This window comes from Myotis nattereri (genome assembly GCF_964212035.1).
Source record: "Myotis nattereri genome assembly, chromosome: 7".
Lineage (NCBI taxonomy): Eukaryota > Metazoa > Chordata > Mammalia > Chiroptera > Vespertilionidae > Myotis > Myotis nattereri.
Window position 1 is genome coordinate 87,088,448 of NC_138082.1, and position 14,660 is coordinate 87,103,107.

At 46.7% G+C, this 14,660-nt stretch overlaps 1 protein-coding gene across 1 annotated transcript; it reads right to left on the reverse strand.

Moving 5' to 3' along the window:
• Window positions 1-11,289: 11,289 nt before the first annotated feature.
• On the reverse strand, window positions 11,290-12,626 carry LOC308522361 (mitochondrial import receptor subunit TOM34-like; the record flags this gene model as incomplete). Its single annotated transcript, XM_081095720.1, is given in 4 exon segments — window positions 11,290-11,549; window positions 11,552-11,914; window positions 11,917-11,991; window positions 12,404-12,626. Coding segments are annotated over 4 exon segments (921 nt in total).
• Between the last annotated feature and the right edge of the window lie 2,034 nt (window positions 12,627-14,660).

A 14,660-nucleotide genomic window follows, 5' to 3' on the forward strand; every position in this document is an offset into this window, starting at 1 on the left:
CTGCCTCTGCTTCCTGACCAGGCCATGCGCCCTGCAGGGCGTGTGTGCCGTCCTCCTGGGAGCCGCGAGTGAGAAACTCCTCTCAGTGACACTGGCCTTTCCATGCAGTCACTCTGTCGCCTCAGAGTTAAGATCCTGCGGGTACCAATGAGACTATTCTTTCTCTCCCTCTTCACTCTGACGTTCTAACTCCTTCCTCCTGTTCTCAGGCTCCAGGCCCTGCCTCCCAGCCAGTCTTCTGTTTCCACTCCCTCTTGCCCTTCAAGGAACCCTGCCGAAGTGCACCACCCACTACATAACCTTCTGTGCTATTAAACGAGGCATAATTTCACCCTTAAATTAGCCCAGGATGTCTGCAGTGCTCACATGCACACTGGGAAGAGTGCACTGGAACTGGGGGGAAGGGCCGTAGAAATCAGTTTTATCTCTATGGAGAGTGATTTGGCAAAATATGTCAAGAACTTTAAAAACACAACCTGTCATTCCTCAGTGTAGGTGGCAGCATCTCCTACTTGGCACCGTGCTGCCCTCAGACCCCTCATGAAGCACAAGATCATAGAAAAGAGGACCAAGAAGTTCACTGGACACCAGTCAGTCTGCTATGTCACAATTCAGCATAACTGGCGGAAACCTAGAGCCGCTGACAATAGGGTACATGGAAGATTCAAGGTCAGATCTCGACGCCCAGCGTTGGTGACAGGAGCAACATGAACACACAGCTCATGCTGCCTAGGGGCTTTTGGAAGTTCCTGGTCTGCAACGCCAAGGAGCTTGAAGGCTGCTGGCGCACAACAGATCTTACTGTCCCGCAATGGTCCACATCTCCGCAGAGCCGCAAAGCCACTGTGCAAAGAGCAGCCCAGCTGGCCACGAGAGTCAGCAATCCCAATGCCAGACTGCACAGCAAAGGAAATGAATAGATATTTTGTGTGCACATTGTCTTTGTGTTAATAAGAGCATAACATTTTGTCCCCCACCCCGGCCCGTCCCCCCCCAAAAACAGAACCCATCAAAAGAAGTGATCTAAGTCCTGATGACGGCTTACAGAGGCTTTTATCACAATGCTACTTATGATGGATGGAATTGGAAGCAGCCCAAAGAGCTTACTGACAAGGGACCTACTGGGCTAATAAAAATGGCATGTTCATTTGGCAAATAAAATCATGGCTAATGTCCGCACTTCAAAAATTATTTTAAAATTTTATAAAAGATGAGAAACTATTTTCAAGTGACAAAAGTTATTAGAAATGAATAAGAGAAAGATAAAAGCTTTAATAAAAAGATGTCCAGGAAACAATACCCAAAAGAAATTTTAGTATACATAAGAAAAATCACTCAAACACATTGAAAAGTTAAGTGAGATTCCCTTACTGCCTGATCAGATTCTAGTGCTTAAAAGACACTGATACAGCCCAATTGGCATGACTCAGTGGTTGAGCACTGACCTATGAGCCAGGAAGTCACAGTTCGATTCCCGGTCAGGGCACATGCGTGGATTGTGGGCTTGACCCCCAGTGTGGGGTGTGCAGGAGGCAGCCTATCAATGATTCTCTCTCATCATTGATATGTCTATCTCTCTCACTTCCTCTCTATAAAATCAATTAAAATCTATCTATCTATCTATATATATTTTAGAGGCCTGGTACACGGATTAGTGCACCAGGTGGGGTCCCTCGGCCTGGCCTGCGGGAATTAGGCTGAAACTGGTTCTCTGACATCCTCTGAGGAGTCCTGGATTGCGAGGGGGTGCAGGCCAGGTCAAGGAACCCGACTGGTGCACAACTGGGGCTGGGGTAGGACCGCGGGAGGGCTTCAGGGCGTGTCCAACCCATCTCACCCAGTCTCAATCGGCCGGACGCCAGCAGCAAGCTGACCTATGGTTGGAGCATCTGCCCCCTGGTGGTCAGTGTGCATCATAGCGACTGGTCGCACGGTCGGACACTTAGCATATTAGGCTTTTATTATATAGGATGATATTTACACATTAAAACAGTGTGCAAATTGTTACAACTATACTGGAAGGTGATTTGGCAGAGTTGATTCATTCACCACGCATTGAGAGGGGTTCACAGTGGGGTGGGGTGGGCGTGACTTAGCCCCTTTGGGAGCATTTGGAAAGGTTGGGGGCATATGGGGTCTTCACGCTGACTTGGTGTGTGAAAATTTAGCACCCACGTTTTATAGGTACTGAGCATCCTGCCCTGAGCGGGACAGTCCAGTGTTTTCATCCTATTATTTGCCCACTGTTTATTCTTTCTTCACCCCTTTGCTGTGCTTTCCCGCAGGTGGGTCCAAGCTCCTGACCCACTGACTTCAGGTCCTGCGATTTGCTTTGACCAGAGGAACGTGGGCAGGTGAGACTGTGCCATTTCTAAATGGAGGTGCTAAGAAGAATCCTCTGTTCTTCTCACTCTCTGGTGTCATCCATCGTGAGAAGAATGTACTCTGGCAGCCATTGCGCCCTCTGCCTGGGCCCTTGGACGAGCTCCCGATGTGAGAGAAGGGAGCAGATCTGAGCCTGGCTCAGCCCAGCCGGGCCAGCCCAGGAGTGGATATCAGAGCTTGTTGTGAGCACTGAGATTTGGAGGTTGTTTGCTAAACATCATCATCAAGGATATTGTGGTTGTTTGCTAAACATCATCATCAAGAAAGAATTGTCCCTCCAAATACCTTAAGCACCCCCAATTCTCTGCCCCCAAAACACTGGATACAGACAATGAAAAAATGGAGCTGTGGGATGAATGTGCACAGTCGACACCAAAAATTGTATGACTGTATGTTGAAAGAAGTGCCATTAATGACAAGTTGAAACCTGGGATGAAAGAGGAGCAGGAGCAATAGTTTGAATGGGAAGTCAGTGAGAGCCTCTACAAGGACGTAAGACCTGGGGCCGAGGAAGAGTGAGGCTCCGAGTGGGGGAAGCGCTGCAGGCTGAAGGACCAGTGTGGGCAGAGCAGGAGGAGTGGGTGGGCCTGGGGGCTGGAGTGCAGAGAGCAGAGGCGGAGGGGCCGGGTCCAGGCAGGACCCTGGGGACCAGGGAAGGGGCTTGGATTTCACCTAAGCACAGTGAGAGCAATCAGAGCTTAAAGAAACGTTATTTGGCAAACATGCTGTGCTACCACTGGAGTAAGTCAGCCCCTGGTCTGTAGAAATGGATTTGAGTTCCAAATGTCCGCAGTGACAAGATTGCTCACGTGCAACTCCCACTGCTGTTCGAATTATGGGGACTTGGTAAATAGCAGAAATCGGCAACAGGAGGAAAGGAAACAATGACTCAGGGGATGCACTTCAAAATACACTGCATTGCTAAAACACAATCTTGTTTATTTTTAATCCTCACCTGGGGTTATTTTTTCCATTGATTTTTAGAGAGAGTGGAGAGAGGGGAAGACAAAGAGAAACATCGATGTGAGAGAAACCCACTGATTGGTTGCCTCCTACACAAGCCCTGACCAGGGCCCAGGCCGGGAGGAGCCTACAGCCGAGGTACATGCCCTTGACCGGAATTGAACCTGGGACCTTTTGGTCACGCAGGCCAGTGTTCCATCTACTGAGCCAAACCAGTTAGAGCAAAACACAATACTAAGAATTATAATTTTACTGAGCTTCTGGTTGAGTAATTATATAATCACTTAAGTATAATAGTGAAGCTGGCAATTTGGATATGCCAAGAGAAGCCATAAAGTGCTTCTTTTAAATGAAAAGGTGAAAGTTCTCAAATTATAAGGAAAGAAAAAATATCATGTGCTGAGGTTGCTAAGAACAAGTCTGTGAAATTGGGAAGAAGAAAAAATAAATATGTGCTGGTTTTGCTCTTGTACCTCAAACTGTAAAAATTGTAGCATGATAAGTGCATGGTAAATGCTTAGTTAAGATGGAAAAGGCATTACATTCTGTGTGTGGAGGACATGAACAGAAAACATGTTCCAACTGATGGCAAAGAGTTGCACCAGAAAGCACTGAACCGATAGGAACACTTCAGCAAGGGAGCCTCGAAATGAGTGGCACCAAGACATTTACTGCAAGTAGGGGATGGGTACACAGATTCAGGACCAAGTTTGGCATTTTATCATCTCATATAATCACAAGGACGAGCAGCAGGAGGAGGAGGAGGAAGAAGAGGAGGAGGAGGATGAAGATGAGGAGGAGGAGGAGAGAGTACAGTACAATAAGGTAGTTTTAAAGAAAGACCACATTCACTTTTATTACAGTATATTGTCATAATTGTTCCATTTTATTAGTTACTAGAGGCCTGGTGCACAAAATCCATGCACGGGAGTGGGGGTTCCTTAGCCCAGCCTGCACCCTTTCTAATCCGGGACCCCTCAGGGGCCTAAACTGGCAGTGGACATTCCTCTCCCCTCTCACAATCCTGGACCACTGGCTCCTAACTGCTCACCGGCCTGCCTGCCTGATCGCCTTAACCACTCTGCCTGCCTTCCTGATCATCCCTAACTGCCTCTGCCTGCTGGCCTGATCGCCCCTAATTGCCTCTGCCTCGGCGCCTGACACTGTGGCTTTGTCTGAAAGGACGTCCAGATGGATGTCCAGTCTAATTAGCATATTACCCTTTTATTAGTATAGACTAGAGGCCCGGTGCACAAAAATTTGTGCACTCGGGGGGGAGGGGGGCCCCTCAGCCCGGCCTGTGCCCTCTCGCAGTCTGGGACCCCTCGGGAGATAACGACCTGCTGGCTTAGGCCTGCTCCCGGGTGGCAGAGGGCAGGCCCAATCCCTAGGTGCAGCCCCTGGTTGGGCTCAGAGCAGGCCAGATTGGGGAGTTGGGGTGCGCCCCCTGTCATGCACAGAGCAGGGCGGATTGGGAGGTTGCGATGCCACCCTCAGTCATGCTCAGGGTAGGGCCGATTGGGGGGTTGGGGAGCTCCCCCTTGTCACACACAGAGCAGGGTCGATCAGGGGGTTGGGGAGCTCCCCCCTGTCACGCACAGAGCAGGGCCAATAGAGGAGTTGGGGCACCGCCCCGTCACACACAGAGCAGGGCGGATCAGGGGGTTGGGGCGCCGCCACTGTCACACTCAGGGCAGGGCCGATGGGGAGGTTATGGCTCTACCCTGTCACACACAGAGCAGGGCCCGTTGGGGGGGGGGGTGCCGCACCTTGTCACACACAGAGCCGCAGGGCGATCAGGGGGTTTGAGCACTGCCCCCTGTCACGCTGATCCTGGTGCCGGGAGGCCTCGCGGCTCCCTTGATCCTGGTGCTGGGAGGCATATTACCCTTTTACTATATAGGATAGAGGCCTGGTACATGGGTGGGGGCCAGCTGGTTTGCCCTGAAGGGTGTCCTGGATCAGGGTGGGGGTCCCCACTGGGGTGCCTGGCCAGCCTGGGTGAGGGGATGATGGCTGTTTGCAGCTGGTCACACACCCTTCAGGGTGGGGGTCCCCACTGGGGTGCCTGGCCAGTCTGGGTGAGGGGCTGAGGGCTATTTTCAGGCTGGCGGGTGACTGAAGCTCCCAACTGCTCCTTTTTTTTCTTTTTTCTTTTATTCTGGGCCAGCTTTAGCTCTGAGGCTTGGCTCCAGCTCTGAGGCCTCGGCAGCTGAAAGCAGGTATCTGGTTTGTTTGGGTTCTTTTTTTTTTTTTTTAAATATATTTTATTGATTTTTTACAGAGAGGAAGGGAGAGAGATAGAGAGTTAGAAACATCGATGAGAGAGAAACATCGATCAGCTGCCTCCTGCACATCTCCAACTGGGGATATGCCCGCAACCCAGGTACATGCCCCTGACCGGAATCGAACCTGGGACCTTTCAGTCCACAGGCCGACGCTCTATCCACTGAGCCAAACCGGTTTCGGCTTGTTTGGGTTCTATAATCAAAACACTGTTTCAACTCCAACTCTGAGATCCCGGCTGGCTGAAAGCAGGTTTCTGGGGTTTTGTTTAGCTTCTATATTTGTAACAATGTTTTAAACTGCAAGCTCAGAGGCCGGCAGCAGCAGGTGGGGAACGTTGGAGTCCTCCGTCACTGAAGCAAACAAGCCTCATGTTTGCTTCAAGCTGCCTGGTTGCCGGCCGCCATCTTGGCTGGCAGTTAATTTGCATATTGCCCTGATTAGCCAATGGGGAGGGTAGCAGAGGTACGGCTAATTACCATGTTTCTCTTTTATTAGATAGGATTGTTAATCTCTTACTGTGCCTAATTTAGAAATTAAGCTTTATCATAGGCAAATATGTATAGAAAAAAGCATGTATATATAGGGTTTGGTATTGTCCACTGTTTCCGGCATCCACTTGGGGTCTTGTGACATATATCCGCCATGGATAAGGATACTGTAAGTGCTCTCCAGTGGCTTGCTTCTGTCTCTGCAATTGCTATGGGAATCCACTGTTGGGCTTTCCTGCTGTTCCCAGAAGGAGGAAGAGAGAGAAGTGGGACACAGCCAGACACCAGCTGGCCTAGCCTACATCAACCTAACACTAGCTGAGCCTGAATCACACAAGCAAGCCCTGCCAAGTACAGTAGAGTTATCCAGTTTATTCTAGCCCGTTTTAGCTGACACCAAGCACAGACTTCCTGCTCAGCCCAGCCCAGCCCAGCCCAGCCAAGATCAGTCAAATCCCTTTCTGTGGGGACACTGGACTTTCACTCTCATTCAGCCATAATGAAGAGCTCCTACCTGGGGGGTCAAAGGAGGCCTAGTGGGGGACCTGCTCTTCTATCCCATCTGTCAGTAACAAGGCAGTGTCCCCCTGTCCCTGCTGGAGCAGTGTCAAAGGAAGCCAGGAAAACTGAAGGTTGAAATAAAATCCAGAGTCTCATAACATATTAAAAAATGTTTAGGTTTCAAGAAAACATTACTTGTCCTTCCGAGATCCAGGAAGATTTCAACTGAATAAAAAAGATAAACCAATAGATGCCAAGAGCAAGATAACATGATAATTATCTGATAAAGATTTAGAGCAACCATGCTAAAAAATCTTCAATGAGAAACTATGAACGTAATTGAAATGAATGAAAGAAATAGTCTCAGCAAAGAAATAGAAAGTTTTAGTGATAAAATAAAAAACATAAAAGGAACCAAATAGAAATTTTAGAATTAAAAATATAATATACAAAATGAAAAGTTGAGCAGAATGGAGAAAAGAGAGGTAAGAATCAGTGAAATGAAAAATAAAAGTTACAAATTCAAAAAACAGAGATAGCCGAAACCGGTTTGGCTCAGTGGATAGAGCGTCGGCCTGCGGACTGAGAGGTCCCAGGTTCGATTCCGGTCAAGGGCATGTACCTGGGTTGCGGGCATATCCCCAGTGGGAGATGTGCGGGAGGCAGCTGATCGATGATTCTCTCTCATCGATGTTTCTAACTCTCTATCTCTCTCCCTTCCTCTCTGTAAAAAATCAATAAAATATATTTAAAAAAAAAAAAAAAAAAAAAAAAAAAAAAAACAGAGATAAAACAGACTATAAAAAATGAGCAAAGCTCCAGGGAATTGTAGGATTATAACAAAATATCTAACATTATTGTCATTGAAGTCCCAGATGGAGAGATGCAAGAAGGCAGGCCTGGAAAAGTACTTAAAGGAATAATGTCCAAAAACTCCTAAAATTTGTCAAGAGACATAAACTTGCAGATTAAAAGGTGAGCAAATCCCAAATAGAATAAGCTAAAAAGAAAAGGCACATTATAATTAAACTCCTGAAAATTAAAGACAAAGAAAAAAATCTTGCAGCCAGAGGAAAAAATGATACTTTACCTATAGAGGGAAAATTATTAGAACGACAGAAGACTTCTAATCAGAAACCATAAAGCAAGAAAGAAGTAGCCTAATGCTTTTTAAAGCCTGGAATAAAAAGAACTATAAACACAGAAATCTATACCCATTGGAATTAAGGGGAAATTAAGATATTTCTGATGAAAGAAAACTGAGAATTTATTTCCATCAGACCTACCTTAAAAGAAAGATGACAAATGTCTCTAGACAGGACGAAAAGAGAAGAAAAGAAAAGGGAAAAAAAGAAAAGGAAAGAAAAGAAAAACTTAGACATCAGGAAGGAAGACTAGAGTAAGCAAAATATGGTAAATTCAATAGACTTTTCTTCTTTTGAATTTTCTAAATTATGTTTGATTATTGAAGAAACATAACACTGACTGATGTTGTTATAATTGCATGTACAGAAAATATTTAACAGCTATATTAAGTTGTCTTATACAGTGGGGCCTTGAATTACAAGTGTCCCGACTAACGAGTTTTTTGAGATACGAGCTGTCTCTCGGCCGATTTTTTGCTTTGAGTTGCGAGCTAAAATTCGGGTTACGAGCCAGCTTCAGATACCCCACCGCTAGTTGCGCAGCGAACGTCACAGTGAACGCCACAACATCAGCCCAGCATCACGTGTCTCACTCATTCACTTTTGATTTGACATATGAGTAATTTGAGTTACGAGTTCCGTCACAGAACGAATTAAACTCGTAAGTTAAGGCCCCACTATATATATATATATATATATATATATATATATATATATATATATGAAAGACAAATATGCAAATAGACTGAGCAGCAGAACAACCGAACAACTGGTCACTATGACGTGTGCTGACCACCTGGGGGCATGTGCAGAACATGGTGGGTGTTGGCAGCAGGCAGCAGAGCACGGTGGCAAGGTGGAGCAGGTGAGCAGGGGCGCCAGACCAAGGCGGGGCGCCAGTCGCTGTCATCTGGGTGAGTCTCTGGTGGTTACTGAGAATTCTTTGCTTCCATGCGCTGCAGTCCCCCTTGGAGGTTGCACTTGCTGCTGACACTGGCCCTGCTCACACCCGCAGCCAGCGCCAGAGCCACCGCTTGCACCCGTTGCTGGCACCTGGCACTAGCCCCAATCGCCCCTGAGGGCTTCTCCACCTCCCCCTGCTCCTGAGGGGCAATTGGGGCAGCAGCTGCTGCTCACACCCACTGATGGTGCCAGCCCCACTCACACCTGCTGCTGGCGCTGTGAGTGCGAGCGCAAGTGGGGCTGGTGCCGTGAGTGTGTGGGAGTGGCAGAAGCGGAAGCGGGGCTGCCAGCAGACAAGGGACCAGGGGACTGCTGCAGGAGGGGCTGGGCTGGGGGTGTGGAGGGTGGGCCAAGACCTGCCCCTGTGCCCACCTCAGCCTCCCGGCCCACAGTTCCTTTCAAGGTGCACGCATTTGTGCACTGGGCCCCTAGTGTATATATAATGTAATATCTATAGCAACCACTAAAAAAGCTATGCAAAGAGATATATTAAAAACACTATACATAAAAGTGGAATTATAAAAAAATTCACAAGAAGGCAGGAAAAAGAAAACAGAGAAATGAAAAGTAGAGAACAAACAGAAAGCAAAATAAAAATGAAAGACTTAAGCACTAATATATCAATAATTAAGCACTAATATATCAATAATTACATTAAAAGTAAATGGCCTAAATACACCAATTAAAAGACAGAGATTGGTCAGTGAATTAAAAAACATGACCCAACTATATTCTGTCTGCAAGAAACTCACTTCAGCCCTAGCTGGTTTGGTTCAGTGGATAGAGCGTCCACCTGCAGACTGAAGAGTCCAGGTTCAATTCCAGTCAAGGGCACATGCCCGGGTTGTGGGCTCAATCCCTAGTAGGGGGTGTTCAGGAGGCAGCCAATCAATGATTCTCATCATTGATGTTTCTATCCTTTTCTCCCTCTCCCTTCCTCCCTGAAATTAGAAAAAAAGAAACTGACTTCAAATATAATTATATAAGCAGGTTGAAAGTAAAGGATGATAAAAGAGTAACAGGCTCTCCCCCGTTTTATTTTGCTTTTTCTTTGGACTATGGGAATAGTACAGTTTTAAATTTTTTCTTCTGCTTTGCAATTTCTCTGGTTGTTCATAACTTCTTAATACCTAGCCTCATGTTGGTGTAGTTAAAGGCATTTAAGGAATTAAATCATAAAGGAAAGTGTTGGACTTTCCCACATCAGCCACCCAGTGAGGCCAACATTAACACGGATGAGACTAGTTTGTGAGTTTAAGGTATGACCATCCTGAAGCAAACCAGTGCCCAAGGAGGGACCGAGGGGGACAGGAAGGAACAGCTGCTTAGCCGATGACTTTAGTGGGTATGACACAAATTCCATTTGCCAACAAATTTGCCTGAGCTGTGGACTTTCTTTCTTATAATTAAAAAAAAAAGTAAAAATCTCTAATCCATTCAAATCTTACTATGATGCATTGCTTGGTGCATTGTCATTGGGTGCTTAAACTTTTAGGCCACCAGACAAAGGAACCATTTGAAGTATTGGTGTAAGTGTTGGGAAAGGGATAATCTACTGGCTGATAACACAACGTTTTGTAAGTTGTTTTTTTGTAAGTTTGTGTCTAATTCATTTTCAAAAGCATTGATGAAAGCCTATGTTAAATGTCCACCAATAATTATTAAAAACAATATTGGATGATAAACCACTGTTATTTTGGTCAATAGCAAGCGAGGAATTTTATTTTATTTTATTACTACTTTTCAGAAGAAAAATGTTTAATGTAATCGCTTAAATGCACAGTTCAACAAAACCGAGTCAGTTCAGTTCAAATTAACTCCATATAACAAAGAAATAAGAAGCCTGGAGGGCCACTGTTGGGGTCCAAAGTCCCTGCCCAGAACAGAAGGACACGGACTTCAAGGAGGCCTTGATCCTACCCCCCTTCAGGAGGAGTGGCCACCTCTGGGCTCCTGACACAGCCTAGGCTCCTTGATGCAAGCAGCAGCGCAGAGCCCCAAAGCCACCCAAGGGTCAGGGTTCTGCATCCCTACCAAAGTGGGGCCTGGCCAAAGCGGGCTGGAACTCAGAACACAGGGGACTATGGCAAGGACAGGGCAGGCTGGCAGCCCTGGAGAACCAGCTCAACAGGCTGCTTCAGGTGTTTCTAGTCCCGTGGTCCCCCTTCCACACCCCCAGCTTAGTCTGCTCATGAACCACAGTGAGGTGGGCCTGGCGACGCTCATGGGCAGCACTCAGTCTGGAGCATGCTCGGGGCAGGGCCGAGGCCCAGGGGTTTGCTGATGAGGACCTGTTTGTGTGGTCCGCTAGCTGTCCAGGCAGGGGGATGGAGAACAGGGCTTGGGCACAGCAGGGGACCTTTCCAGCAAAACAATGTCTGGTTTTTGCTACACTGAGCTTAGTTTGAACAAAGCCTCTTCAGGGGTTGGAGGCTCCTACTGCTTTGTCGGGCAGAGGGAGGGTGCTTCAGAGCTCACTGGGGGGCATGCTGGGTCCCAGAAGCAGACACAGAGGAGGTCACCCAGTGGAGGTTTCCTGCTGCCCTTTTGGGATTTTAGTTTAAGTTCTGGTTAACTTCTTGCTGCAACATCTGTGCAGGGACATTCTTAGGCTCAATTTTTAGGAGACTGTTGATGTCTGCAAAGCTGGACTTACAGTCCTTGAGAGCCTTACAGGCTTGAGCCCGTCTGTAAAATGCCTTCACGTTTTCCCCATCCAGCTTGAGGGCTTCTGTGCAGTTTTTCACCGCTTCCTTGTAGTACTGCTTCAGGGCCAGATAGCAGAGCGCTCTGTGGCTGTACGTGGTGGACTCCAGTTACTGTACGAGAGGCTTTCGCTGTACTTCTCAATAGCTTTCTTATGGTTTCCCTTCTTTACAAGCTCATTGCCTTCTTCCTTCAGAACTCTGGCTCTCTCCACATCCCCAGAACGCACTCTGCTCTTGGCAGTTGTGGTTTCTTTGGATTTGCCTTTAGGTGTCTCTTTGTGATATTCTGAATCCCTCCTCTTCTGAGCTGAAACAGGCACCAAGGGGATAGAGGGCAGTTTCAGACGCCACTCCGCCCCAAGTGCGTCCATGAGAGCTCTGGTCATGCTGTTGACGCCTTCCAAGGCTGACATCACACTGTCATCAATTTGCAGCACAGTCTTGCAGTCCACGTAGGCCAGGGGATATTTTCCAGTGCCCCATGGGCCGATGCTCGCAGCGGCGATGGCTTCATGCCGAAGGGAACCAAGGCCAGTGCTGAAGTGCAATCTTTTTTTTTTTTTTAAATATATTTTATTGATTTGTTTACAGAGAGGAAGGGAGAGGGAGAGGGATAGTGAGTTAGAAACATCGATGAGAGAGAAACATCAATTCAGCTGCCTCTTGCATGCCCCCCACTGGGGATGTGCCCGAAATCCAGGTACATGCCTTGGCCGGAATCGAACCTGGGACCCCTGAGTCCGCAGGCCGACGCTCTATCCGCTGAGCCAAAACAGCTAGGGCCTTTTTTTTTTTTTTCTTAAATTATTACAAAGAGTATTACATATGTCTCCTTTTTTCCCCCCTTGACAATCCCCGGGCCTCTCCTACCCCCAAGTGTCTTATGTCCATTGGTTATGCTTATATGCATACATACAAGTCCTTCAGTTGAGCTCTTACCCCCCCGTCCCGGCCCCTGAACTGCAATCTTCGATGCAATCTCTGCAGTTCCCATCCTTCAAGTGGCAGGCAGCTCGGTTGGAGTAGAGAACACTTTCTTCTTTATAGTCCAAAGAACCTTGCTCCTGCATCACCCGCTGCGCACGGCTGTAGAGCGAGGCGGCCTCGGAGAACTGGCTGTTGGGGAAGCTCTGGCTGCCCGCAGGGCGCAGCCGCTCCGCAGAGTCTGAGAGTTTGGGGGACATCCTGGGGTCCGGCAGCAAATGGCGGCCGCCTCCGTTCCCGCTGCTGAGCCTTGCGGAATGGCTTCCTGGGGAAGCCAAGCGAGGAATTTTTTAAAAAAATATATTTTATTGATTTTTTACAGAGAGGAAGGGAGAGGGATAGAGAGAAACATCGATCAGCTGCCTCCTGCACATTCCCTCCTGGGGATGTGCCTGTAACCAAGGTACATGCCCTTGACTGGAATCGAACCTGGGACCCTTGACTCCGCAGGCCGACGCTTTATCCACTGAGCCAAACCAGTCAGGGCTAAAAAAATATTTTTATTGATTTCAGAGAGGAAGGGAGAGGGAGAGAGATGGAAACATCAATGATGAGAGAGAATCATTGACTGGCTGCCTCCTGCATGCCCCACACTGGGGAACAAGCCCGCAACCCAGGCATGTGCCCTTGACCCGAATCAAACCCGGGACCTTTCAGTCCACAGGCTGACACCCTATCTACTGAGCCAGACTGGCTAGGGCTCAAGCAAGGAATTTAAGTGAAATTACTATAAGAGAACTTCTTCCATTCCTTATCTTCATGAATATGTTAGACTGAATTCTCAAGACGGCAAAGTGTAAAGAAAAGGTTAGGCGCTAACATATTATTGGGTGGATGGGTGAATCTCAGGTCATTGAGAGTAAAAGACAAATGGAATGAGGCAGCAAAAGACAGAATGCCAATGCAACATTGTGCATTGTTACACTTGTCACAGTCTTACAAAAAACGCAGTTGGTTGCTCAGATACATGGGCCATTTCTGCATTTATGGGAAGACTGCTTGGAGCTATTGGTTCTTAGAATAGTCTGTTAGGAAGAGAAAGGGCAAGGAGTTTATCTGTGAGTTTGTAACCATATCCTGCTTTTCACTGTCAAAGTTTGCCCCTGGAGAGTTAACCTCACACCCTTTCAGGTTATGTACACAGCCCCCCTGGGACGTCGCTGGTGAAGCCAGAGCCTCTGTGAGTTGGAACTGGGCTGCGGCTATCATAGGGAGCATAATAATGGCAGTTCTGAAGCTTAACCCATGACCCAGGGGAGGCCAAGGCACCCGTGGGATTAATTAGCGCAGTGAGGTTGTCGGGTGGGACTCTACACTGAGAGTTTTCTAGGTTTCCATGTTGCTTCTTGTAAAGAATAATGGGGGAAGTCTCCAGGGGATAATTACTGTGAATTTAATTATCTATCTACCTACCTACCTATCTATAGAATATTCATCCACAGCTATATGAATTGGGGGAAAAAAAGAACATATAGCCCAGCCGGTTGAGTGTGGACCTATGAACCAGGAGATCACAATTTGATTCCTGGTCAGGGCACATACCTGGGCTCGGGCTCGATCCCCAGTAGGGGGCGTGCAGGAGGCAGCCAATCAGTGATTCTCTCTCATCATTGATGTTTCTCTCTCTCTCTCCCTCTCTCTTCCTCTCTGAAATCAATAAAAATATATATATTTTTTAAAAAAGAACATATAGCTCTATTCATCTCATTTAAAGATCAAGTCCATTAAAACTTTACTCTTCTTGTTTAATATTTATAAAATGAATAATATATTTATGTTATTTTGATCAACCATGTATTACTGTCGAATAATCTAGAAGGAATTTTAACATCTAGTTCCTTATGATAATAGAAAATTTGCACTTTAATTTATATTAAATTTTAGGGGATTATGATGGATAATCATAAGATTTTAAACAAGAAATACTTTTACGTTGGATTAAAATTCTTGTGGGAGAAGTGAAATAAAAACAGTTGTTAAAAAAAGGGCTTATAAAACAGTATGAAGGTTTCTCAAAAAAATTAAGCATAGTATTACCACATGATCCAACCATTCCACTTCAGGTTATATACCCAGAAGAACTGAAAGCAGGGACTCGAGCAGATAATTTTGCACCCATGTTCATAGCAGTATTATTCACATTAGCCAAAAGGTGGACAACCAAAATGTCCATTGACAGGTGAATAGATAAATAGTATGTAGTATATACATAAAGTGGAATATTCAGTGTTAAA